The sequence below is a fragment of the Engystomops pustulosus genome, chromosome 2 (assembly GCF_040894005.1).
Source record: "Engystomops pustulosus chromosome 2, aEngPut4.maternal, whole genome shotgun sequence".
NCBI lineage: Eukaryota > Metazoa > Chordata > Amphibia > Anura > Leptodactylidae > Engystomops > Engystomops pustulosus.
In genome coordinates, this window is record NC_092412.1 from 13,875,395 (window position 1) to 13,902,051 (window position 26,657).

General features: G+C 45.5%; 4 protein-coding genes across 7 annotated transcripts in view; 3 read left to right on the forward strand and 1 right to left on the reverse strand.

Annotated features, from left to right (window-relative positions):
• The window catches only part of LOC140119963 (uncharacterized), a 1,020,783-nt gene that overhangs the window by 567,366 nt on the left and 426,760 nt on the right, over positions 1–26,657 (reverse strand). The window lies entirely within an intron of this gene.
• LOC140119780 (uncharacterized) overlaps positions 1–26,657 on the forward strand; it is a 272,257-nt gene that overhangs the window by 48,707 nt on the left and 196,893 nt on the right. The window lies entirely within an intron of this gene.
• LOC140119888 (gastrula zinc finger protein XlCGF66.1-like) lies at positions 544–8,511 on the forward strand. 3 transcript variants are annotated; one of them, XM_072139322.1, is made up of 5 exons: positions 544–622; positions 7,386–7,511; positions 7,602–7,763; positions 7,848–8,039; positions 8,141–8,511. In XM_072139322.1, the coding sequence occupies exons 2-5, from the start codon at positions 7,431–7,433 to the stop codon at positions 8,360–8,362; spliced, it is 657 nt and encodes a 218-aa protein (XP_071995423.1). In that variant the 5' UTR covers positions 544–622; positions 7,386–7,430; the 3' UTR covers positions 8,363–8,511. The 3 variants fall into 3 exon arrangements, with proteins under 3 accessions (XP_071995423.1, XP_071995422.1, XP_071995424.1); XM_072139321.1 differs by lacking the exon at positions 544–622 and adding an exon at positions 629–943; XM_072139323.1 differs by lacking the exon at positions 544–622 and adding an exon at positions 1,847–2,605.
• LOC140119815 (uncharacterized) lies at positions 8,391–11,967 on the forward strand. Its single transcript, XM_072139219.1, has 2 exons — positions 8,391–8,510; positions 9,908–11,967. The coding sequence occupies exons 1-2, from the start codon at positions 8,426–8,428 to the stop codon at positions 11,527–11,529; spliced, it is 1,707 nt and encodes a 568-aa protein (XP_071995320.1). The 5' UTR covers positions 8,391–8,425; the 3' UTR covers positions 11,530–11,967.

Below are 26,657 nucleotides of genomic sequence, written 5' to 3' on the forward strand. Positions count from 1 at the left end.
TCCTGTGGTAATAATTTTCCTATATATGATATATCAGCCATGTCTGCAGTGTATGAGGTTACTGGAGCAGATCCATGAGGAGACATGGTGACTACATGATCTCCTGTGGTAATAATTTTCCTATATATGATATATCAGCCATGTCTGGAGTGTTTGAGGTGACTAGAGCAGATACATGAGGAGACATGGTGACTATATGATATCCTGTGGTAATAATTCTCATATATATGATATATCAGCCATGTCTGGAGTGTATGAGGTGACTGGAGCAGATACATGAGGAGACATGGTGACTACATGATGTCCTGGGGTAATAATTCCTATAAAAGAAATTATACACAGCTACCAACGATCCTGGATTCAGCAGGACAGTCCCGGTTTTACTGTGCCCCACTTCATCCCAAACATCTCCTTAAAGTCCCTTCTCCTAATCCTGACATATGCAGATTTACAACACACATGTTAGGATATGGAGGCAGAGCAAGTCTGCTGCTCAGTTCTAACTTGCCTTCAGTAAGCTGCTCCATAACCTCCCATCATCTCGTCTACAGCCTGGCACCACCCCCTAATATAGACTGTGTCAGAAGAGGCCCTGCCCACCGGCCTCACTGAGGAACTCTGGGTAAGTAGGAAGGAGCTGGACAGTTTCCTAGGGATCTTCATTCCCTGTTCAAGAGCTTTCTGTGGAGTCACATTTTCCTGGAGGCCACACTGTGCAGCTTTAGAGACCAGCCTGCATCACAGAGAAGCTACCTTTAAAACAGAACAAGACACACTTCTTCCTAAAACACTTCCCCTCTCTCAGTTGCTGTTCACACAAACAGGACCCTTGTAGGACAGTGATACAGCAGTCAGCATGGGAGGGTGGGGGAGGTAGCCCGCAGCCTCTGGAACAAATATCTGCTGATTTTCCAAAGTCTTTCCCTGTCTTCCTTCATGACTAGTAAGTGTATATTTAAGTTTTGCATACTGTACTTTATGTATACACTATGTGCATGTATATGTTTTGTATGTATATATGTGGATAGGTAGTTGTATGTTTGTGAGTGACAAGGTATTTATATCTGCAAGTCCTCCTGCACACAAACGTTTTTCCTCAGGTATTACGGCTGTTTCTTGCGGCTGTCTCACAGCTTCATGTAGGACTATGTTCTTATGATCACTGGTGAGGATACCTGAGCGTGTCCGAGCCTAATGCCCATGAGGAAAAACCAGAGCATGTCCTGTCCTAATCCATGTCAGTCCCACAGACATAAAGGGAACTGTAAAAAGAAAACTAATTGCACATGGTTGTATAAAGTTTTCTGGTTGTTTTTGTGGTTGGTTGCTTGGAAACAATCATATGACCTTAACCCCTTACCGACATGTCAGCTGCGTGTGTATTGCAGTAAACACCCGCGGTCTGCTCTGGCACCCATATTGGGTGTTAACCCTTAAATGCCTATGGCAAAGCTGCTGCGGACATTTAATCCTGGTGGTGTGTGGGCACCGAATCTTGGATTCGATCGCCACCCCCTGTGAGGTCATCAGGGAATGGCGATCGATTGCCATGACAGCCTTGGGTTTTACGGAGACCGAGGATGTCAGGTTTTAACCTATTCATTACAATGTGCGATTTGCACATTGTAATGAATGATGTGCAAAATCCCCATGCTGTACTGTAGCATGGAAGTATATGGTAGGATCTGACAGCCGAGGGTTAAAGAACCCTAGGGGGTCTGAAAAGTGTAAAATAGAAAAAAAAAATGTTATTAAAAAAAATCACCGCCCTTTCTCTAAAACTCATATAAATATAAACAGTAAAAATCATAAACATGTTAGGTAAATGCCAAAATATTTAAAAAAATAGTAGCATTGAAAACATCATCAAAAGTTGCAAAAATTGACCCACAGCTCCATACACCAAAGTATGAAAAAGTTAGCGCCAGAACATGGCAAAATGAAGGGTTTTTTTTTTTTCTGTACAGGTGGTTTTAATTTTTATAAATGTATAAAACATTATAAAACCTACACAAATTTGTTATCCCCGTGATCGCACCAACCCAAAGAATTAAGTAGACATGTCATTTGGGGGACACTGTAAAGGCCGTAAAATCCAAGCCCACAAGAATACGGCACAATTTTTTTCCCCACTGCATTTGGATTTTTTTTTTTTCGCTTCCCAGTACATAACATGGAATATTAAATACTGTTACTTAGAAGTGCAATTTGTTACACAGAAAACAAGCCCTCAAACAGATCTTTACATAGAAAAATAAAAAAGTTATAGATTTTTAAAGGTGGGGAGTAAAAAATGGAAACGCAAAAAAACGAAAATGGGCCACCGAAAATCAGTGGGAAGGGGGTAAAACAATTTCAAATGAGGCTCAGTATTGTGTGTGGCTTCTATGTGCCCGTTTCACCTCCCTATAACGCCTCTGCATGCTCCTGATGAGGCTCAGTATTGTGTGTGACCTCCATGTGCCTATTTGACCTCCCTACAATGCCTCGGCATGCTCCTGATGAGGTTGTGGCTCGTCTCCTGAGGGATCTCCTCCCAGACCTGGACTAAAGCATCCACCAACTCCTGGACAGTCTGCGGTGCAACGTGATGTCGGTGGATGGGGTAAGACATGATTCAGGTCTGTGGAACGAGCAGGCCAGTCTATAGCTTCTTTTTCTTCATCTTGCAGGACCTGTTAACACACTCCAGCCACATGAGGTCTAGCATTTTCCTGCATTAGGAGGAACCCAGGGCCAACCACGCCAGCATATGGTCTCACACGGGATCTGGGGACAGATACAAGCACATTTGTAGCTGCTGGAGATAATTTTGCAGGGCTCTGGCAGTGTTCTTCATGTTTCTCCTGTCCTGCTGCTGGGTTGATGCCCTCATACGGCCCCCACCATGTGTCCTGGTGTACTAGCTTATGTCCTGTTAGCGCCTCCAGCCTCTGGACACTAGACTGACAGACAAAGCAAACCTTTTGGCCACAGCTCACATTGATGTGCCATCCTGGATCAGCTGCACTAGCTGAGCCACTTGTGTGGGTTGTCGAGTCCATCTTATGCTACCACGAGAGGGAAAGTACCACAAGCATTTAAAATTGACAACAACATCAGCCAGAAAGCATTGGTACTGCGAAGTTGTCTGTGGTCCCAACCTGCAGTACCACTCCTTTATTGAGTGTGCCTTGATAATTGCTGAAAATTTCCACCTGTTGTCTATTCCATTTGCATAACAACATGTGAATTTGATTGCCAATCAGTTTGATTTCACTAAAGTTTGATTCACTTGGAATTACTTGGATTTTGTCAGGATGCAAGAGTAAGTTATAACACACAATTATATTGTAATGCAAATGCTTCGAAAAGGCAGAAAGGCATATTTGCACTGCAGATGTGATGGGCTTTTACAATCTGTCTTTAGTGAAAAATGAGGTCCCTGGTGACAGGTTCCCTTTAAAGATAAAGTAGCTGTTTGGAAGCTTCTGCCTGTGCCTATAGTGGGACGTATCGAACTGATAAAAAAGATCACCTTAATTGTTATATGTTCTCCAACATTCAGACGTTCTGTGTCCAGGCATTTTTTCTTTCAGTTGGATTCACTGTTTACCTCCTTTTTTGGGGCAGGGGACGAGTGAAGCGTTATCTGTCCACCGTTATACTTGCAAGTTGCAGGCTGGTGCATTTTTCCCACATCTATTTTTATATTATCTGCCAGGTCAACTACAACATATTTGTAGCCGGGTCTCCCCTGACTATATGCCTGATGAGGAGTTACATTTAGACACTTTATCCACCAGTGCTCCCTGTGGCCGGTAGTAGAAGCCTTTGACTACAGGCCGGGTCATCTGTTGCCCCCGCATGGATCGACCAGGCAGGTGTGGTCTCATGCAGAAAAACCGCATTGGGCACCTTGGTTCATGTCCCTTTATGTTTAGTCGTTTGAAACTACGTCCTGCCTTTTTAGCCCAGTTCCCTCCAGCAGAGACAGTTTTCTCATCCTTTTCTGGTTTGGTTCCTGTGATATGCATCTTTTGTCAAAACTACTGTGAAGTTCACCCCTAACATAGATCCTCCACATCCAGATTTCACAAATGTTGGGCTGATTGAGCAGACTTTATCCACCTTATGTGGAATTGTGACTACATTGCTTCATCCAGGAGTGTGATGACTTTTCCATTATCCTCTCTCCAGAACAAAATGGTCTCCGTCTCCCCTGCATTATGCCTATTGGGCATAACAAAGGATGAAGATTGGATGCAATCGAAACCATTTTTCTTCAGGAAGCCCTCTATCTAGCCTGTTATGATGTCGTTAATCATCGAAGTCCTGGCTTTACCTTCTCTACCTTATTAGAATATTGTTTTTAAACATGATTGTATGGACAAATTTCAGAATTTCCCTGTTCCTCCACTGAAATTCTCTTTAACCCCTTAATGACCGCCCTATCGGGTTTTTACGGCGGTCATTAAGGGTACTTCTTCTGATGCGACGCCTTTCTACGGCGGCGCATCAGAAGAAGTTTTCGGGACACCGGGTCTCGTTGGTGCCGGTGTCGGGCTGTGATATCACAGCCCAGACCCGGCACTAACACCCGGGATCGGAAAAACTCCGATCCCGGGTGTTTAACCCCTTGCACGCCGCGGTCAAGCATGACCGCGGCGTGCAAGTGTGTCCCCCGTGGATCGGACCCCCCCGGTGTGCTTACCGGGGGATCCGATCCCTCCTGCTGCTGCCCCGGGTTCCGACGAGTGACCCGGGGCTGTCGGCTCCTCTTCTCAGGACCCGGCTGTAAGTAACTGAGCATGCGCAGCATGCTCAGTTACTTTCACTATACACTGCAATACAAGTGTATTGCAGTGTAAAGGCTTGAATAAGCGATCGGATGATCGCTTATTCAAGCCAAGAAGTAGAAAATGTAAAAAAGTTAAAAAAAAAAATTAAATCTTTTTATAATATAATTAAATAAATAAATAAAATAAAAGTCCCATAATCTCCCCAGTAACACATAAAATGCAAATAAAGTATATAAAACACAAAACACATACATATTTGGTATCACCGCGTCCGTATTAATCTGTACAATAAATCTAAATCAATATTGAACCCGCTCGGTGAACTACGTAAAAAAAAAACTCGAAAAACTTCCCATAATATACAATTTTTCATCAAACACCATCACAAAAAATGTTCTAAAAAGTGATCAAAAAAAGTTACGGTACCTAATATGATACGACTGAAAAGAACAACTGTTTTCGCAAAAAATAAGCCCTCAACCAGATCTGACAACAGAAAAATACAGAAGTTATGGCCCTGAAAAGTTGTCAATAGTAAAAACAATGCGATTTTCTCCAATATTGGTTTTGCTCAGGAAAATTGAGCAAAATAAGAAAAACTATATAAATGAGGTATCACCGCGTCCGTATTAATCTGTACAATATATCTAAATCAATATTGAACCCGCTCGGTGAACTACGTAAAAAAAAAACTCGAAAAACTTCCCATAATATACAATTTTTCATCAAACACCATCACAAAAAATGTTCTAAAAAGTGATCAAAAAAAGTTACGGTACCTAATATGATACGACTGAAAAGAACAACTGTTTTCGCAAAAAATAAGCCCTCAACCAGATCTGACAACAGAAAAATACAGAAGTTATGGCCCTGAAAAGTTGTCAATAGTAAAAACAATGCGATTTTCTCCAATATTGGTTTTGCTCAGGAAAATTGAGCAAAATAAGAAAAACTATATAAGTGAGGTATCACCGCAATCGTAGTGAACCAGAGAATAAAGATAAAATATTATTTTTACGTTACGGTGAGCGGGGGAGGGGGGGGGGGGGAAATGCTCACAATCCAAAATAAAAATTGATGATTTTGTTTGTGTCCCCCTTGAAATAGTTAATAAAATCTCATGAATAAGCTTTAGACTCCCAAAATAAATTATTTATACATTGTATCTCATCCCATAAAAAATAAGCCCTCATATGATCGCATTACCAAAAAAAATAAAAATTTATAGGTCGTACAATGTGACAATACAAATCTGCTGTGGACGGGGCCTCCATTCATTCTATGCTCGGCCGTGCGCCCGTACAGCAGTTTACCACCACATATGTGGTATCAGTACACTCGGGAGGAATTGGGCATCAAGCGTTGCAGTGCGTTTCATCATTTAATTTATTCTGAAAATGTCAGTTTTGGCCTAAATGAATGTATTTACCAAAAAAATTCCATAGTTTCTAAATCGCAGGTCCATATTTTTTAACCCATGTGAAACACTTAAAGGGTTAATGGACTTAATAGAAGTTGTTTTACATATGTTGAGGGGTGAAGTTTCTATAGTGGGGTAATTTATGAGGTTTTACTATTATTTAGGCCTCTCAAAGTCACTTGGAAGCCGAGTTGTCCCTCAAAATGTGAGTTATGGCAATTTTCATGAAAATAAGAAAAATCGCACCTAAAGTTCTGCACCTCATAACATCCTAGAAAAATGACCGGAAGCATAAAATATCATCCCAACATAAAGCAGATATTCTGTAAATGTTAATTATCAAACTTTTTGGGTAGTTTTACTTCCTGTCTGGAAACCAGAACATTTCAAACTTGGAAAATGAAGAATTTTTACAAACTTTTGCCAAATTTTCACTTTTTTTCAGAACGAAACGCAAAACTTATCACTTAAATTTTATAACTAACATGAAGTACAATGTGTCACGAGAAAACATTCTCAAAATCACCAGGATATGTTAAAGCGTTCCGAAGTTATAACCAATTATCGTGAGACATGTCAGATTTGAAAAATCGAGTCTGGTCATTGAGTTGAAAACTAGTGTCGGTGATAAGGGGTTAATGTACGTAGCCTCAGAGAGGCATTGCCTGGTCAATTCTCTTTTGCCTGTTCTAGCTGGCTTGGAGTACAACTGTATGTTTGTCATTTGACCTTTTATTTCAACTTGGACCTTTAAAAATGTGATAATTACATATGTATTTGGAGGTCGATATCCTGGATTTTGCTCTACTCCCTCTATCGTTTTGACTGGGTTGGTTGTTGTAATGTTGGGGTTGGGTTTTTTGGCTTTTGACCGCTTGTTGGACACTTGCCATTGGAAATTAAGACCTTATCTGTATCCTGTTATACTCTCCTGTGCAATTTTATGGTTCATTGGAATGTTCTTTGTCAATTATGTGTCAATGAAGCGCGTTTAGAAAAAAATTGAAGTGGTAGAGCTTTAGGCAGCAGGTGTTACAGAGTCTCTGGAAGAAAGCATTGTTAGGGAACCAGAACGATGGAACAATAGAAAACTTTTTTTTTCACATTGAGTAGGTTCACACTAGACTATTGTTAGATGTTCTTCCAAATAGAATTTATCCTCTGTCCTTCTCATGGTCCCTCAGATTCTTCAGATACAGAAGCCTCACAGACAGAATTTCAATTGAAGGATGAGGGTCCAGGATAGAGACCAGGTGCATACAAGGATCCTGGACCTCACCCTGGAGATGATCTCCTTGATAACTGAAGAGGTGAGAGTCTCATTGGACATCACTCTTATCTTTATGAATAACACAGGGAAAGGCAAAAGATTCTTAGGACCAGTGTCTCCTCATCAACAGGATAACACAGTAGTGAAGAAGTCGTCTGGTGAGTGTGTGACCTCCCGTGTGTCAGGAGGATGGACCCAGAGCCCCATCACCGAGCCTCCACCTCATTCACTGATACATGAGCAGAAGATCCTAGAACTTACCTCCAGGATCACTGAGCTGCTGAGCGGAGAGGTGAGCGCTGCCGGGAATGCTGGGACATTGTACAATAACACAAGGGAGGTGTCTGGGTGATGACTGTGTCATTGTGTGTGTCAGGTTCCTATAAGGTGTCAGGACGTCACTGTTTATTTCTCCATGGAGGAGTGGGAGTATATAGAAGGACACAAGGACCAATACAAAGACATCATGATGGTGAAGGGTCCACCAGGAATGGAGAAGGATGGAAACCAGATGGCTGCAAGGATCCTGGACCTAACCCTGGAGATCATTGCCTTGATAACTGGGGAGGTGAGAGTCTCACAGGACATCACCATTATCTCTATGAATCAAACTTTAAAGAGTAAAGATTATGCAATTCTATGTATTGATCAGTGTCTCCTCATACACAGGATTACACAGTAGTGAAGAAGTCTTCTGGTGAGTGTGTGACCCCCCGTATGTCAGGAGGATGGACCCAGAGCCCCATCACCGAGCCTCCACCTCATTCACTGATACATGAGCAGAAGATCCTAGAACTTACCTCCAGGATCACTGAGCTGCTGAGCGGAGAGGTGAGTGCTGCCGGGAATGCTGGGACATTGTACAATAACACAAGGGAGGTGTCTGGGTGATGACTGTGTCATTGTGGGTGTCAGGTTCCTATAAGGTGTCAGGACGTCACTGTCTATTTCTCCATGGAGGAGTGGGAGTATATAGAAGGACACAAGGATCTGTACAAGAACCTCATGATGGAGAACCTCCAACCCCTCACATCACCAGGTAAGAGGAGACCTATAGCACCCGGCCAGACAGCAATAAAGGGGCAGCACGCTTTGGCTTGCCGTTCTAGCAGAGCCCGTCCACTTTAAGGGCACCAATGCCCCTTGTGAAGATCCTCACTCCTGTGCTTCACCACCTCACCCGCCCCTGGCTGACATTACCATTAAGACATCCTTCAGGCTGGCCACTTCCAACATTCAGCCTGTTCACCACCATGAGGTTAAACATCCTCTATTAGTTAAAAATTAATCCACCTGCAACTTCCACCCAACTCCTCCACCACCAACTCCAAAGCTGTGACAGATAGCAAAACCTGCTATTATTTATTACTTAAAATTGACTCCCATTTTATTTTTTAGAAATATGTTTCTATCCATATATTTCTTTTTAAATCAAACCCATGAACATATACATTATAAATTAATGTACAGGCAACCATAAAATCTGGCCAACCTCCAACTCACAACTCCCACAGCACTCAGGAAAAACCCCCAGTGGAGGAAACCTCTAGGGAACCAATGGCTGAAGGATCGCCCTTCCTCTGGGCTTATAAGGATAACCAATTTTAACTCATCATAATGCAGTAAAAAGCAATATTACATGGTACAAGATACACAATGTCAGGATCCAGCAAATAATGTACAATAAAGATTCCTTAATTATTCATAAAGTAGGTAAACAATTGTAGAGTAGAAATGGTGCAGGGCGGGTTGGAGTGACATGTTCCTCCATGGTCTTCTGGTGAAAGAGGAAGAGAGACACAGGACAGGAAGTGATAAATACTCCTGGGTCCCACCCCTCTCACAGTACCACCCTAGACCCTACATACTCTGCCCTCTCACAGTACCACCCTACCGTACATACTCTGCCCTCTCACAGTACCACCCTAGACCCTACATACTCTGCCCTCTCACAGTACCACCCTACTGTACATACTCTGCCCTCTCACAGTACCACCCTAGACCCTACATATTCTGCCCTCTCACAGTACCACCCTAGACCCCACATACTCTGCCCTCTCACAGTACCACCCTACCCTACATACTCTGCCCTCTCACAGTACCACCCTAGACCCCACATACTCTGCCCTCTCACAGTACCACCCCAGACCCTACATACTCTGCCCTCTCACAGTACCACCCCAGACCCTACATACTCTGGCCTCTCACAGCAGAAACAACTTATGTTAAATGAATACTAATACATAAAAATTCCAGTGTTTATAGGTCCCCCTTAGCTTATGGCTCCGGGGCATCTGTACAAATATTATAACGGTGATGTCCAAACGCAGAACCGGACCTGTATGAACTTACATTTTATAGCTAATTTCAATTTATCCCACAATGGGCCATTTTTTGTGGTATTTGCCTAATTCATTTCTTGACTATAATTTTTAGGAGAAAAAAATGGAGGTTCCCGTGGACGTCCCCCCTCATCTCTTTGTGGCAGAGTAGAAGATATGCAGTCACATCCTTCCACAGTGGAGGGAAATCGTGGAGATAAAAGGGAGTTTTCAATTTCGAAGCGGTTTACCCAGAAATCACTTCTTGATCAACACGTGAAAATTCATACAGGGAAGAAGACGTTTTTATGTCCTGAATGTGGGAAATGTTTTAGGAATCAATCAATTCTTAACAAACATCAGAGAACTCACAAATCAGAGGAGAAGCCGTTTTCATGTATTAAATGTGGAAAGCTTTTTACTCGCGAATCAGTTTTTTCTAAACATCGGAGAACTCACACAGAAGAGAAGCCACTTTCATGTACTGAATGTGGGAAATGTTTTGGCAAGAAAGCGGGTCTTATTCAACACATGAAAATTCACATAGGAGAAAAGCGATTTCCATGTACTGAATGCGGAAAATGTTTTGGCGAAAAAGGAAAGCTTTCTAGACATCATAGAACTCACACAGGAGAGAAGCCATTTTTATGTAGTGAATGTGGAAAATGTTTTGGCGAAAAAGGAAAGCTTGTGGCACATCAGAGAACTCACACAGGGGAGAAACCATTTTCATGTACCGAATGTGGAAAGTGTTTTCCTCGAAAATCGGTTCTTGTTATACATCAGAGAATTCACACAGGAGAGAAGCCATTTTTATGTACTGAATGTGGAAAAGGGTTTGGTAAGAAAGAAAGTCTAATTCAACACCAGAGAATTCATGCAGGAATGAAGCCATTTTCGTGTACTGAATGTGGAAAATGGTTTAGCCAAAAAGATGATCTTTTTAGACATCAGAGAATTCACATAGAGAACTCATTAGCATGCACTGAATGTGGAAACATTTTTGGCTCAAAAAAAGATCTTTTTAAACATCAGAGAATTCACACAGGGGAGAAGCCATTTTCATGTAATGAATGTGGAAAATGTTTTATGTACAAATCAGGTCTTGTTCAACATCACAGATTTCACACAGGGGAGAAGCCATTTTCCTGTACTGAATGTGGAAAATGTTTTAGTTATAAATCTAGTTTTGTTGAACACCAGAGAATACACACAGGAGTGAAGCCATTTTCATGTACTGAATGTGGAAAATGTTTTGGTACAAAAAAAGATCTTTTTAGACATCAGATAATTCACACAAGGGAGAATTCATTTTCATGTACTGAATGTGAAAAATGTTTTGGCGTAAAAAAAGATCTTTTTAGACATCAGAAAATTCACACAGGGGAGAAGCCATTTTCATGTACCGAATGTGGAAAATGTTTTAAGGAAAAAGGAAAGCTTTCTAGACATCAGAGAACTCACACAGGAGAGAAGCCATTTTCATGTACTGAATGTGGAAAATGTTTTAGGGAAAGAGGAAAGCTTTTAATACATCAGAGAACTCACACAGGAGAGAGGCCATTTTCATGTACTGAATGTGGGAAATGTTTTAATTATAAATCAGATCTTGTTGATCATAATAGAACTCATACAGGGGAGAAGCCATTTTTATGTATTGAATGTGGAAAATGTTTTATGTATAAATCAAGTCTTGTTGACCACCAAAGAATACACAGGGTGGAGAAGCCATGTTAATGCTAATAGTGTAAGAAACGTGGCCAGTTTGGAGCTTGATTCCTATTCCATACAATTGTCCTATTGTATATGATCACGGTACAGATGGTTTCTTAGGTGACTGTTACATGTTACATATCACCTGTCACTGTCAGCAGCTCATCTCTCGGTGTCTCGGTAGAAGTGAAGCTGCGCTGATGTCGATCAAAGTATTTAACACTCCCAATATGAGTGGTATAATTTGCATTTGGGAGCTTGTTCCATGAGTTCATTAATTTAGTTCATTAAGAATTGCATAGATTTTTTTTCACCTGATATTTGTATATTCTGGAGATGGGGAAAACAAAAAATGTGATTTTCTTTTCCTTTCTTTTTTTGCAATTCACTTTTCATGTGATTCCCCGTAGGAGTAAATAACATGTTAATTGTTTAGTTTGAGTTGTTAGACTTGTGGCTAAATCAATAATTTACTGTTCCTTTGTTTTGTTCAAACTGTAATTTTTTTTTCATTCCTGAAGTGATAAATTTACTTTTGAACCTAATTTTCATGTTGTAAAAATCTTCTTTGGACAACCAGAGATCATGCTCTCTCCCACTTCTGGATGAAAAAGTTTCGCGAGGCCCTCAAAAAGTGGAGCTCCCATCACCAGGCCCATTCCCACCATAAAGCTTCTCTAATCCTGAATCAGAAGGCCGCACATGGGTCAAAGATCAATGGTTTCACATTGACATAGCTTGAGGAAAAGATGGCTGAGGAACCCGATAGCGACACAAAACAAAGCCTCCTCCTAGTTCTTACAAGAAATGTCCTGTGAACACACACTAAAAAGGATTTCATAAAAACTATTTGGTGCCAGGTAATAACAGCGCAGACATCTGACGTGAACCAGGAGATAGAAGATCAGGCAAATAGTGCACAAGTGAGTGTGCTCAAAAGTATAAAAGTGATTGTGACGGGGCACTTCAAGGGTTCTTGATTCAATAGTCTGACAATCCAGATGCAGCTCCGTTTCTATATTTGTAATCCACATATACGAGGAAAGCACGGGAGATGCCTCAACTCAGCTCCCAGACCAGAAAGTCCACAGACTCTTCTCATCCTCCCCCTGGCCTTAAGATCTGGCCGCAGCCTCAGATCCTCGCTCCTTCCAAGAGGCAACACTCACCCTCACATCCCCGGACCGCATGGGCTTTACATCTTACTCTCTGATCAGCCCATGGGCGGGTAGAGGAATACATAATGAGCGGCTATACTCTAACACCCTCCCGTACAGGGTAAACAATGTCCTCTCCTCTAGACAGTACACAGAGGAGGGGCTCCACAATGTCTACCCGTGTAGTTATCTAGCTGGGCCCCCCGCAGGGACCCAGGATATTGTATCCCCTCCCCCATAATAACATATAGACAAGTCCAAAGGGTTCACAGTAATTAAACAGTTTGTCATGTTCCATCACTCAGTGGGATCGGACAAGCAGTTAATTTGGGCGCCCCAGTGTCACTCCTCCTAGAGCACTAATAAATATCAGGCTCTCACAACCTGCCATCTGGCTTTGATCCAGTGGTCGCTGTCATATTCGTGAGGCACCTTTTAAGCATCAACGCATTATACCATGTGGTTTCCCATTTCATACAATGGGGCAGATTTACTTACCCGGGCCCATTCGCAATCCAGCGGCGCGTTCTCTGCGGTGGATTCGGGTCCGGCCACGATTCACTAAGGCAGTTCCTCCGCCGTCCACCAGATGTCGCTGCTGCGCTGAAGAGCATCGGAACGCACTGGAATACACTGAGCCCGGCTGAGTGAAGGTAAGTGCAAGCTCCACGACACATTTTCCGTTTTTAAATGCGGCGGTTTTTCCGAATCCGTTGGGTTTTCGTTCGGCCACACCCCCCATTTCCGCCGCGCGCATGCCGGCGGCAATGCGCCACAATCCGATCGCGTGCGCCAAAATCCCGGGGCAATACAGGGAAAATCGGCGCAAATCAGAAATATTCGGGTAACACGTAGGGAAAATGCGAATCGGGCCCTTAGTAAATGACCCCCAATGTCTGGTTTCTAAACCACTGATAAGTATGATTACTACACAGCACCTTGGCCAGAAGGATAATTTGTTATTATACAAATAGAGAATCCCACGACCACCATAGTGGTATCAAAGAGGCATTCTAGGACAACTCAGTGGTTGGTTGGATACAGTCCAAGGCTGGATAACGTTTAGGGCACCGGAGTGGTTGGATACAGGTTAGGACACCTTCGTCTACAACTTATCAGTTCTTTCAATTCCTCAATCAAGTAGCTAACTTTTCTTTGATTCTTCTAGATCCACTTGCACCAGTCCAAGCCCGGTCTTGACTTGCATCTCATGACACCAAATCACCCATTTTTAATCTTGAACTCTCCAATTTTCTTAAATTTAGTCAAAAGAAGCTTTGGTTTAAGTTGAGGCTACTTCACCTTTCGTTGGCCACTGTTCCAGTACACTGTACATTGCATGGTGCGTGCATAGACATCAGTGATCTCACTATTATGAAGAATAAGAGCCATCTACACTGCAAAGTTTCTCACACCAGAACTTTCTTACATGGGCACATAGTTTTTACAGTTGTAAAAAAAAATATGTTGGTGCTGGTGCCGACATGTGAGCCTCGTGTAAGTGCTCATCCGTTCCTTACCTACTGCACATCATTCAATTTACTGTTTCAATATCTCCCAGGTGCCTGAAAATCGACTCTCAATGAGTCTAATCACTAGCAGCCTCTTGTGGCACCCTTCGTCTTATGTCACCTAACACACATTCACGGGTGTACTAGATCTTAAACAGCTGCCATGTGGAAGGACCATGGCTTAAAGATGCACTGAACGACTGTTTGTTTTCCCTCATAGTGGAAGTTGAGACTTTGCAAATCGTTTCATGTGCCAGTTCTTTTAACTATTCATGATGTATTTCTGGGGAAGAGGGGGGGGGGTTATACAAAAAAAAGTCCCTTTTGGCTAAGGAGGAAACATTTTGCCATTATTTTGAGGCTGGTTGAATAGAATTTTAATCTGGTAATAGTGCCCATTGGGAATATTTAGCCCTTTCCTTGGAAACAGCCAAAACAGTTCCCAGTGGTCAGTTGACTGTTGCAAAACCAAAATAGGTAACTTAATAATAATTCCTTTATTTATATAGCGCACACGGATTATGCAGCACTGCACAGACCTTGCCAAATCAGTCCCTGTCCCCATGGGGCTCACAATCTAATCAACATACCAGTATGTTTTTGAGTGTGGGAGGAAACCGGGGGACCTGGAGGACGATCTTCACCAAGATGGTGGTGCCCATACTATGCCGGCGGCGATGTATGGGATTACACTGAAGGGTGTTACTAGTAAGTGTTTGCTGCAGCCCGTGAGCCCTCTCCATGCACCCGCAGCCGACCCGTGAGGTGCTATTACATCATGGGTCGTTAAAGAGTTAAATGTCAATGTAACCTTGGAAGAATTTGCTATCATTTAAAAAAAAAAATAACAAAACAGAGACATTTCACAAAGCCCTAAGGTGTCTGACTCTAATGGACTTCTTCATGGTCAGTGCAATGGTTTATAGGTCACCTTACCAGGCTCATATTGGCCAATCTCACTAATTAATCAGGATGTTAATTATTGTCTAAAATTTTAGCAGACAGATTAACTATTTTTCTTCCAAGCTTGAAAGGACTTCCAGGCAAAGTGAAACCCTTTGTTCTGCTAAGGGACACAAAAGCTGAATGGAAGGAGGTAAGGAAGAGACATGGCCTATGCTTTCTAATATACAGTAGATACGGAAAGTATTCAGGCCTCTCTACACCACATTTTTCGCTTTGTTTCAATGCAGCCAATGGTAAGATCAAAAAAAGTTCTTTTTGCTCATTATGTACACTCTATCTCCTAACTTGACAGATAAAAAAAAAAGGAAATGTAGATATTTTTGCTAATTTATTAAACTTTAAAAACTTGAATATCACATGGTCATAAGTATTCAGACCCTTTGCTCTGACACATATGTAACTCACACGCTGTCCATTTTCTTCTCATCCTCCTTGAGATGGTTCTCCTCCTTCATTGGAGTCCAGCTGTATTTAATTAAACTGATTGGACTTGATTAGGAAAGGCCTGTACATATAAGACCTCACAGTGGGTGTCAGAGCACATAAGATTCATGAGGTCTAAGGAATTGCCCACGGAGCTCAGACACAGAATTAGCCAAACTAAGCAATTGTGGGAGAAGATCCTTGGTGAGAGAAGTAAAGAAGAACGCCAAGATCACTGGGGCTGAGCTCCAGAGATGCAATATGGAGATGGGGTAAAGTGTGACAGGCACTGTGTGCAGACAGCCCTGATCGGATCTTAGGGCTGCCAGGGGAACAATGCCCCCCTCCCCGTAGACAGCATGGGGGGGGGCAATTCTGGGGCAGAGACCCCCCAGAAGGCAGTTTCAATGCCACGGTTGCGCTGACCGCCACATTTAACGGGCTAAACGCCCACGACCGTGGGTGTTACACCGGGATGTCTGCTGGCATCAGCTCTTCATCTGATATATATGATACGCTGAGTGCTAAGTTACAGCTCTCGGCATCCGATATATCCGATGCAGAGTGTTAAGGGGTTAAATGAGTTCTCTGAGCTATAGGGGGAGGAGTTAAAAACAAGAAAGCAGTTGTACTTTCCCCTCACTGGTGCTATGGTCCAGTGATGTCACAACCAAAGCGGCAGCCGATGCAGGCCCTGGCTGTGATACACGTAGGCGCCTTCCACCCTTGCGAGTGTGATGCACAGAACTCGCATCACACTCGCAGCGAGTGCTGCTTGGATCTCCCGTCCCGAATGCTGCAAACCGGAACTGAACTGACATGCTGAGTTCAGTTCTGGTTTGCAGCGTTCGGGCCAGGAGATCCAGGCAGCACTCGCTGTGAATCTGATGTGAGTTCAGCGCATCACACTTGCAAGTGTGGAAGGGGCCTTAAACAAGCCATAGGCAGTGGCTGCAAGTGGCATGCTGGGGTCATGACCTTACTGCTGTAATTCTGTATACAGAGACTGGGGGTATAAGAGGCACAAAGCTAGACCGCAGCACCAAATGGTGCATCCTTCCTATTCCACTGCTAAAAAAACACAAGACTGGGCTGCTCCAGTAGCCTATGCTTCCCCCAGTAGTCACAGTGCTGCCTCTGTAGCCAGTTATGCCCTACTAGTCACAGTTCCGACCCCAGTAGTCACACTGCTGCCCCCCAGTAGCCAGTTCTGCCCCAGTAGCCAATGCATCCCACAGTAGACACAGTATAGCCAATTCTGCCCCCAAAAGTCACATTGCTGCCTCACTAGTCATACTTCTCAAGCCAGTAGTCACACTGGTACTCCTAATAGCAAGTTCTGTCCCCAGTAGTCAGAACAGAATATATAAAGGAACTAAGATAACTATAAATGTTAGAAACTGTCAGGTGCTCACAAAATATAAACAACACCCCACATCCAGGGAAGGGTATACAAATGCATCTGTATACATTATATAGCACAGATATATCAAGATGTATACAAGGGAGTGCCTACATGCCCTCAGCCCTTACTATAACAACTTAAAGCACAGGGCCGGCATCAACACTGGGCATATCCGGGCAAATACCTGGGCGCAGGGCTGCTGGGTGGGCCCACATAAGGCTGTACATAAGGAATCCATGGGGGTGAGGGGGGCTGTATCTAATGAATCCATGGGGGTGAGGGGGGGCTGTATCTAATGAATCCATAGGGAGTGAGGCGGAGCTTTATATTAGGGGTTTTCTCACGAAGGAAAGTTAGGCCCTATCCCGTGGACTATCCCCTAACTTGCTGATCAGTGGGGGTCCCGGTGCTGAGACCCCCACAGATCGCGAAAAGGAACCCCTCGTTGGTCCGTCAGATTAATGGAGCAGACGGCCGCGCATGACCATTTTACTCCATAAATCTTTATAGAGATTAATGGAGCAGATCGGTCATGCTTGGCCGTCTGCTCTATTAGTCTGAGGAGCGACGGACCCCTCATTTTTGTAATCTGCAGGGGTCTCGGCACCTAAATTTCCTTTATTTAAAGGGGTTTCCCCACAACCATGAGGGGGTGATTGATATGATAAACTAGGGAATATTTTAAGGAACAGGAGACTGTTTTAGTTTCTGAATTTTTAATTCCACCACGAGAGTTCGCTGCAAAGGGACCTACTAAGGCTCTTGCGCTGAAGAACCTACTGTAACCTGGAGCTGACCCTGTCTGAGCGCATGAAGAAGCTGCATTATAGGAGAGCTATATGTGATATATCCACCATGTCTGCTGTATGTGCTCACAGGGGCAGTATTTTGAGGAGACATGGTAAATACATGATGTTCTGTGGACCGGATGTATGGGGACCGGAGGGCTGTCCTACAGCATGGCAGTTGTCCAGCCGTTGGTGTGTGCAAGAAATATGGAGGGAGAGGCTGAATTACTTGTTCTCCCTGGGGAAAACCCTTAGTGTCTGTAAGATATGTCCCTGGGTAGTGGATGGGGGAGCCCGTGGTGGTAGACAGCCGTATCCAGGGATCAGACGGAGGCAATGATGTGCAAATCAACTCACGGTTCTTTATTTAACAACGGGTAGCAGGCAACAGGCCTAAACGGTGAAACAGCAGATTCGGATTACTGGAGTGGTCATGGAGAGTGGTCCTCAGGAATTATGCACCAGCCTGGTAGTAGATGCAGGCTGGGAGTTAGAGATGGGGCTGTGTCCAAACTGTGGAAGCTGCAGCTCTGGATTAGAGTCTGCTGACTCAGTTCCTGGGATTGGTTCTGTGGTAGCACTGAAGGTGTGCTCCATACTGTCTCTCGCTTCACTCTGTCCATGTGCTGAGAGCTTGAACTAAGAGGCCTGTGCTCCCACTGCACAGGGGTTTTATACTCCCCATGGTCAGGTAGTAGCACCTCTCCAATCACACTCCAGTTTACAATACAGCCAACTGATTGGACAACATCTTACACCATTTAACTATTGCCTGTCCAGGAAGAGACTACAGCTGCAGATTATCGGAGATCTCCCTGCATTATCCCTTGGATGAAATGCGCAGGCTCACCAGATGGATCTTAACAGGTAGAGGGCCTAATTCGCAACTACCCCCTTGCCTACACGTTGACAGAGGTGTTACATATATATGATATATCAGACATGTCTGCAGTGTGTGAGGTGACTGGTGCAGATACATGAGGAGACATGGTGACTACATGATGTCCTGTGGTAATAATTCTCCTATATATAATATATCAGCCATGTCTGCAGTGTATGAGTTGACTGGGAGCAGATACATGAGGAGACATGGTGACTACATGATCTCCTGTGGTAATAATTCCCCTATATATGATATATTAGACATGTCTGCAGTGTATGAGGTGACTGGAAGCAGATACATGAGGAGACATGGTGACTACATGATGTCCTGTGGTAATAATTCTCCTATATATAATATATCAGCCATGTCTGCAGTGTATGAGTTGACTGGGAGCAGATACATGAGGAGACATGGTGACTACATGATCTCCTGTGGTAATAATTCCCCTATATATGATATATTAGACATGTCTGCAGTGTATGAGGTGACTGGGAGCAGATACATGAGGAGACATGGTGACTACATGATCTCCTGTGGTAATAATTCTCCTATATATGATATATCAGACATGTCTGCAGTGTAGGAGGTGACTGGAGCAGATACATGAGGAGACGTGGTGACTACATGATCTCCAGTGGTAATAATTCTCCTATATATGGTATATCAGCCATGTCTGCAGTGTGTGATGTGACTGGTGCAGATACATGAGGAGACATGGTGACTACATGATGTCCTGTGGTAATAATTCTCCTATATATGATATATCAGCCCAGCGTCGGACTGGCCCACCGGAGTACCGGAGAAACCTCCGGTGGGCCCCAGGTCCCGACACTTACTTACAGAGTTTGTGATCAGGCCCTGGCGGAAGCTGTTTCCGCCAGCACCAGGTCACAGCGTACCGCTGACGAGGTCGTCCCGCTGGCGGCATCAGTGTGCGCGCCGCCGGCGTAATCAGTGTGCGCGCCGCCGGGGTGCGCGTCCGTGTCTCTGTGCGCGGCAGTGGGGACACTGTGCGCGGCGGCATCATCAGTGTGCGCGCCGGTGTCACTGTGCGTGGCGGCGGTGGCACCAGTGTGAGCGCCGCCGGGGTCACTGTGCGCACTGCACAACTGCTGGGGAGCGGGCTGGACCATCGGAGCGGGACAGTCAGCAGCCTTTGAGGAGGAGGTCTGTAATGTAAGCTGCGGGGGGCCCTGTAATGGATGCTGAGGGGGGAGAGGGGCCATGTATTAGATGCTGAGGGGTGAGGGGGCCCTGTAATAGATTCTGTGTGTGTGTGTGTGGGGGGGGGGGGGTGCCTGAAAAGATGCTGTTGGGGAGGGGGCCCTGTAATAGATGCTGTGGGGGACGGGGCCCTAGAATGGATGCTGTTGGGGGGAAGGGGATGGGGCCTTTAATGAATTCTGTGGGGGGAGGGAGATGGGGGGCCCTGTAATGAATGCTGGGGGGGGGGGGATAGTGGCCCTGTAATAGATGATGTGGGGGGGGGGCTGTAATGGATGCTGTGGGGGAGGAGGCTCTAGAATGGATGCTGTGGGGGCAGGGGGATGGGGGGGGCCCTGTAATGGAATGGGGGGGGCCTGTAATGGAATGGATGCTGTGGGGGAGGACGGCCCTGTAATGGATGCTGTGGGGGAGCCCTGTAATGGATGCTGTGTGGGGAAGGGGATGGGGGGCCCTGTAATGGATGCTGTGGGGGGAGGGGTGCCCTGTAATGGATGCTGTGGGCGCAGGGGGATGGGGGGGCCCTGTAATGGAATGGTTGCTGTGGGGGAGGGCAGCCCTGTAATGGATGCTGTGGAGGCAGGGGGATGGGGGGGCCCTGTAATGGAATGGTTGCTGTGGGGGAGGGCAGCCCTGTAATGGATTCTGTGGAGGCAGGGGGATGGGGGGCCCTGTAATGGATGCAGTGGGGGGAGACGGATGGGGGGCCCTGTAATGGATGCGGTGGGGGAGGCAGATGGGGGGCCCTGTAATGGATGCTGTGGGGGGAGGGGTGCCCTGTAATGGATGCGGTGGGTGGAGGGGTGCCCTGTAATGGATGCTGTGGGGGAGGGGGGCCTAGAATGGATGCTGTGGGGGTAGGGGGATGGGAGGGGACCTGTAATGGATGCGGTGGGTGGAGGGGTGCCCTGTAATGGATGCTGTGGGGGAGGGGGGCCTAGAATGGATGCTGTGGGGGTAGGGGGATGGGAGGGGACCTGTAATGGATGCGGTAGGTGGATGGGGGGGGGGCAGTAATGGATGCTGTGGGGGGGCTATTGAATTGATGCTATGGGTGGAGGGAGGCTTTGGAATAGATGCTGTGGGAGGCCCTGTAATGGTTGCTTTGAGGGGCTCTGTCATATATTTGTTACTAAGGGGATTCTGTGGCTATCTTGCCTACTTTGGGGACACTGTTAAAGTTTTAACATCTGTGGGAAAACTGTTACTATAGTGGCTACATTGGGGGCACTGTTATTTAATTGGCTACTGCTGGGTACCTTATGTCTATAATGGTTATTTTGGGGACACGGTTACTATATTGGCGACAGTGGGGACAGCATTAATGTTATGGCTACTGTATGCACATTATTACTACAATGCGATGGCACCATTAAGATGCTGACTACAGTTGGGACATAGTTACTATATTGGTGATGCTACTGTGGTTACATTGGCTATTGTGAGAGCACTGTTACTTTTACGATACCCAATACAGTAGAGTCAGCATCTTAAAGTTGCCTACTGTTGGGCAGTGTTATTGGCAACTGAAATGAAGTGAAGAACCTAAAATTTTTGTGTTTCTTAGTCTGCAGAGACAAGTTGTGTCTGGTAGGGGCTGAAATGGTGGTCTAGTTCTAAGAAGTAGATGAAAGAGAACTCCTCCAATTAGATGTCAACTGTAAGTCATGTGATGCTTGTATTACCCATGAGCTGACAATTCTGCAGAATCTGTCCTGTGACCAGTACACAGCCATACATGGAGCTACATCTCCCGTGAACAGCCACACATGGAGCTACAGCCGCAGTGAACAGCCACACACGGAGCTACAGCTCCCGTGAACAGCCACACATGGAGCTACAGCCGCAGTGCACAGCCACACACGGAGCTACAGCCGCAGTGCACAGCCACACACGGAGCTACAGCCGCAGTGCACAGCCACACACGGAGCTACAGCCGCAGTGCACAGCCACACACGGAGCTACAGCCGCAGTGCACAGCCACACACGGAGCTACAGCCGCAGTGCACAGCCACACACGGAGCTACAGCCGCAGTGCACAGCCACACACGGAGCTACAGCCGCAGTGCACAGCCACACACGGAGCTACAGCCGCAGTGCACAGACACACACGGAGCTACAGCCGCAGTGCACAGCCACACACGGAGCTACAGCCGCAGTGCACAGCCACACACGGAGCTACAGCCGCAGTGCACAGCCACACACGGAGCTACAGCCGCAGTGCACAGCCACACACGGAGCTACAGCCGCAATGCACAGCCACACACGGAGCTACAGCCGCAGTGCACAGCCACACACGGAGCTACAGCCGCAGTGCACAGCCACACACGGAGCTACAGCCACAGTGCACAGCCACACACGGAGCTACAGCCACACACGGAGCTACAGCCGCAGTACACAGTCATACATGGAGCTACAGCCGCAGTACACAGCCACACACGGAGCTACAGCCGCAGTGCACAGCCACACACGGAGCTACAGCCGCAGTGCACAGCCACACACGGAGCTACAGCCGCAGTGCACAGCAATACACGGAGCTACAGCCGCAGTGCACAGCAATACACGGAGCTACAGCCGCAGTGCACAGCCACACACGGAACTACAGCCGCAGTACACAGCCACACATGGAGCTACAGCCGCAGTGTACAGCCACACACGGAGCTAAAGCTGCAGTGCACAGCCACACACGAAGCTACAGCCGCAAGGCACAGTCACACACGGAGCTACAGCCACAGGGCACAGTCACACGGAGCTACAGCCACAGGGCACAGCCATACATGGAGCTACAGTCGCAGTACACTGCCATACATGGAGCTACAGCCACAGGGCACAGTCACACACGGAGCTACAGCCACAGGGCACAGCCATACATGGAGCTACAGTCGCAGTACACTGCCATACATGGAGCTACAGTTGCAGTACACTGCCATACATGGAGCTACAGCCACAGGGCACAGCCATACATGGAGCTACAGCCACAGGGCACAGCCATACATGGAGCTACAGTCGCAGTACACTGCCATACATGGAGCTACAGTTGCAGTACACAGCCATACATGGAACTACAGCCGCACTACACAGCCATACAAGGAGCTACAGCCACAGTACACAGCCATACATGGAGCTACAGTTGCAGTACACTGCCATACATGGAGCTACAGTTGCAGTACACAGCCATACATGGAGCTACAGTTGCAGTACACAGCCATACATGGAGCTACAGTCGCAGTACACAGCCAAACACGGAGCTACAGCAGCAGAATACAGCATTGGAGCTCCCTTCCAGCTTGAGAGCTGCAGCTGTCACTCTTTAGTTATGTAGAACTACATAACGTCTCATTTAGTGAAGCCAAATAGGATGTGTCCCAAGCGATGACTGAACATTGTTCTAGTGTATATTGAGCATAGGTCGCTAACAGAAGAACACTCAGTTGTCACATTATGCATACATATACAGATAAATACTCGAACCAGGATTTGGAGAAAAATGTGTCTTAGGATTGTTATTTCATGGAGAATGAGAGTATTGCAGAGCCCCTGTGTATACCTTGTATCAGGCTATTATACAGTCACTGCTAGTCACAATAGACATTTTTTAGCACTCTCTAGATTTCGTTCTTAGGCCTGTCTCTCATCTAAATATATTTATCATCCAGATTCATACATCGCAAGGATGGATGATACCTGGTGCAGTATAAATCTGTCCGTGTCCGTTTATGTTGAATGCTTCTGATAAATCTGCCCCAACGTGTTTTGGGTTCTGTAGTATTCTTTCTATTTACATGAAAGGTGGGCCCCAAAAAAGATTTTCTCTGGTGGGCCCAAGGTACTCCAGTCCGACACTGTATCAGCCATGTCTGCAGTGTATGAGGTGACTGGAGCAGATACATGAGGAGACATGGTGACTACATGATGTCCTGTGGTAATAATTCTCCTATATATGATATATCAGCCATGTCTGCAGTGTATGAGGTGACCGGAGCAGGTACATGAGGAGACATGGTGACTACATGATCTCCTGAGGTAATAATTCCCCTATATATGATATATCAGACATGTCTGCAGTGTATGAGGTGACTGGAGCAGATACATGAGGAGACATGGTGACTACATGATCTCCTGTGGTAATAATTCTCCTATATATGATATATCAGCCATGTCTGCAGTGTATGATGTGACTGGAGGAGATACATGAGGAGACATGGTGACTACATGATCTCCTGGGGTAATAATTCTCCTATATATAATATATCAGACATGTCTGCAGTGTATGAGGTGACTGGGAGCAGATACATGAGGAGACATGGTGACTACATGATCTCCTGTGGTAATAAATCTCCTATATATGATATATCAGCCATGTCTGCAGTGTCTGAGGTGACTGGAGCAGATACATGAGGAGACATGGTGACTACATGATGTCCTGTGGTAATAATTCTCCTATATATGATATATCAGCCATGTCTGCAGTGTGTGAGGTGACTGGAGCAGATACATGAGGAGACATGGTGACTACATGATCTCCTGTGGTAATAAATCTCCTATATATGATATATCAGACATGTCTGCAGTGTGTGAGGTGACTGGAGCAGATACATAAGGAGACATGGTGACTACATGATGTCCTGTGGTAATAATTCTCCTATATATGATATATCAGACATGTCTGCAGTGTATTAGGTGACTGGTGCAGATACATGAGGAGACATGGTGACTACATGATCTCCTGTGGTAATAAATCTCCTATATATGGTATATCAGCCATGTCTGCAGTGTATGAGGTGACTGGAGGAGATACATGAGGAGACATGGTGACTACATGATGTCCTGTGGTAATAATTCTCCTATATATGATATATCAGACATGTCTGCAGTGTGTAAGGTGACTGGAGCAGATACATAAGGAGACATGGTGACTACATGATGTCCTGTGGTAATAATTCTCCTATATATGAAATATCAGCCATGTCTGCAGTGTATGAGGTGACTGGAGCAGATACACATACCTCCCAACCGTCCCGCTTTCGGCGGGACTGTCACGATTTTTTAGCTGTGTCCCGCCGCCCCGGGAGGTTGAGAGATATTCACGGTTTTCTCTGCATTGTCCCGGGCCAAGAGACTGAGTCCCGTCTCCTGGTCCCGGGACACATCGGCTGCAGAGACACAGCGGCAGCGCGGAGGCTGTGAAGTCAGAGCTCACAGCACACAGCACTACCCCTCCTCCTCCCCCAGGCCGCCCCCCCTCCCCTGCCGCGGGATGTGTGAGGAGGAAACATCAGGGGGGGAAGTGTCACCTGGAGATCCTGAGCTCCCAGCACCGCAGAGCACAGCACGGCCCCTCCTCCTCCCCCCTGTGTGAGCTGCCGTGATGTGTGAGCTGCCATGATGTGTGAGGAGGGAGGGGGGTCACCAGGAGAGCGGCTGCAATGTGCCCCGGCCATGGACCCTGCACACTCCTCTGCTCCTTCTCCTGAAGCTGTGGAGGTGCAGGGGGCAGCACAGAGAGAGCAGCACCTTGTGTGATGGCTTACCCCCCTCAGGAGCTGCAGACGTCCAGCAGAAGCATCTCCCCAGCAGAGATGAGGTAGGACACAGCCTGACCCTCACAGTAACCTGTAGCTGTGTGTGCTGGGTGACAGGACACATCTATCAGGACTTGTATGTCAGCATTGTGACATACAAGCCCTGAAATAATCGCAATGTCACCGCGCTCTAACACCCACGATCGGAGCCGACTCCGATCGTGGGTGTTAACCCCTTACACGTCGCGGTCAAGCATGACCGCGGCATGTGAGGGGGTTCCCGCTATGGATCGGATCCCCCGCGCCGCTTACCGGGGGAACCGATCCTCTTCTGGCCAGCTCCGAGGACTGGCATGTGCCCCGGGGCTGCCCGATGTCCCTGCCAGTCTGCACGCTCAGACAGTTTACACTGCTCTACAATGAAAAAGTATTGTAGAGCAGTGTATCAGAGCATCGCTGGTTCAAGTTCAAGTAGGGAAAAGTAAAAACATGTAAAAACACTGAACACTACACATTAGAATAAATAAAAAATAAATACATAAAAATATAAGCCCCTAAAATGTCACTTTCCTATAAAAACACTTAATAAAGTATAAAACACACAAAAAACCGCCACATATTTGGTATTGCCACGTCCGTAACAATCTGTATAATAAAACAGAATCATTACTGGACCCGCACGGTAAACGCCAGGGAAAAAAAGGAAAAAACTTTCTGAAAAAAGATCATTTTTAATAAATACCTTTAAAAAAAAATTTCCTAAAGAGTGATAAAAAAAAGTTCTGCACTCTAAAATAAGACACTAAAAAGAACAACTCTTCTCGCAAAAAATATAAAACATGTAAAAAAATTGTTTAAAAGGCCATACTGTCCTAAAAATGGTAACATTGAAAAGAATTATTGTGTTTTAGATTTTTTTTTAAAATGTAAATCTTTTGTAGAAAAAAAATTCTTCATTTTGCCATACTTTGAGGCCAATAATTTTTCTATACTTTGGTGTGCGGAGCTGTGGAAAGAGGAGCTGTCACCCTGAAAAACAGCACTAGGAGGGCGCGTTCACACGGTGCGTTATGTCCTGCGTTTTCATTGCGTTTGAAACGCATTACATCAGCTGAGGAGGCGATTTGCCTAATTACATTACTGTTAACGTTTCCGTTTACAGAACGCACTCTAAACGCAATGTCATCGCATGCGTTAACAAGCGTAAACAGTAATTTAATTAGGCAAATCGCCTCTCAGCTGTTGTAATGCATTTCAAACGCAATGAAAACGC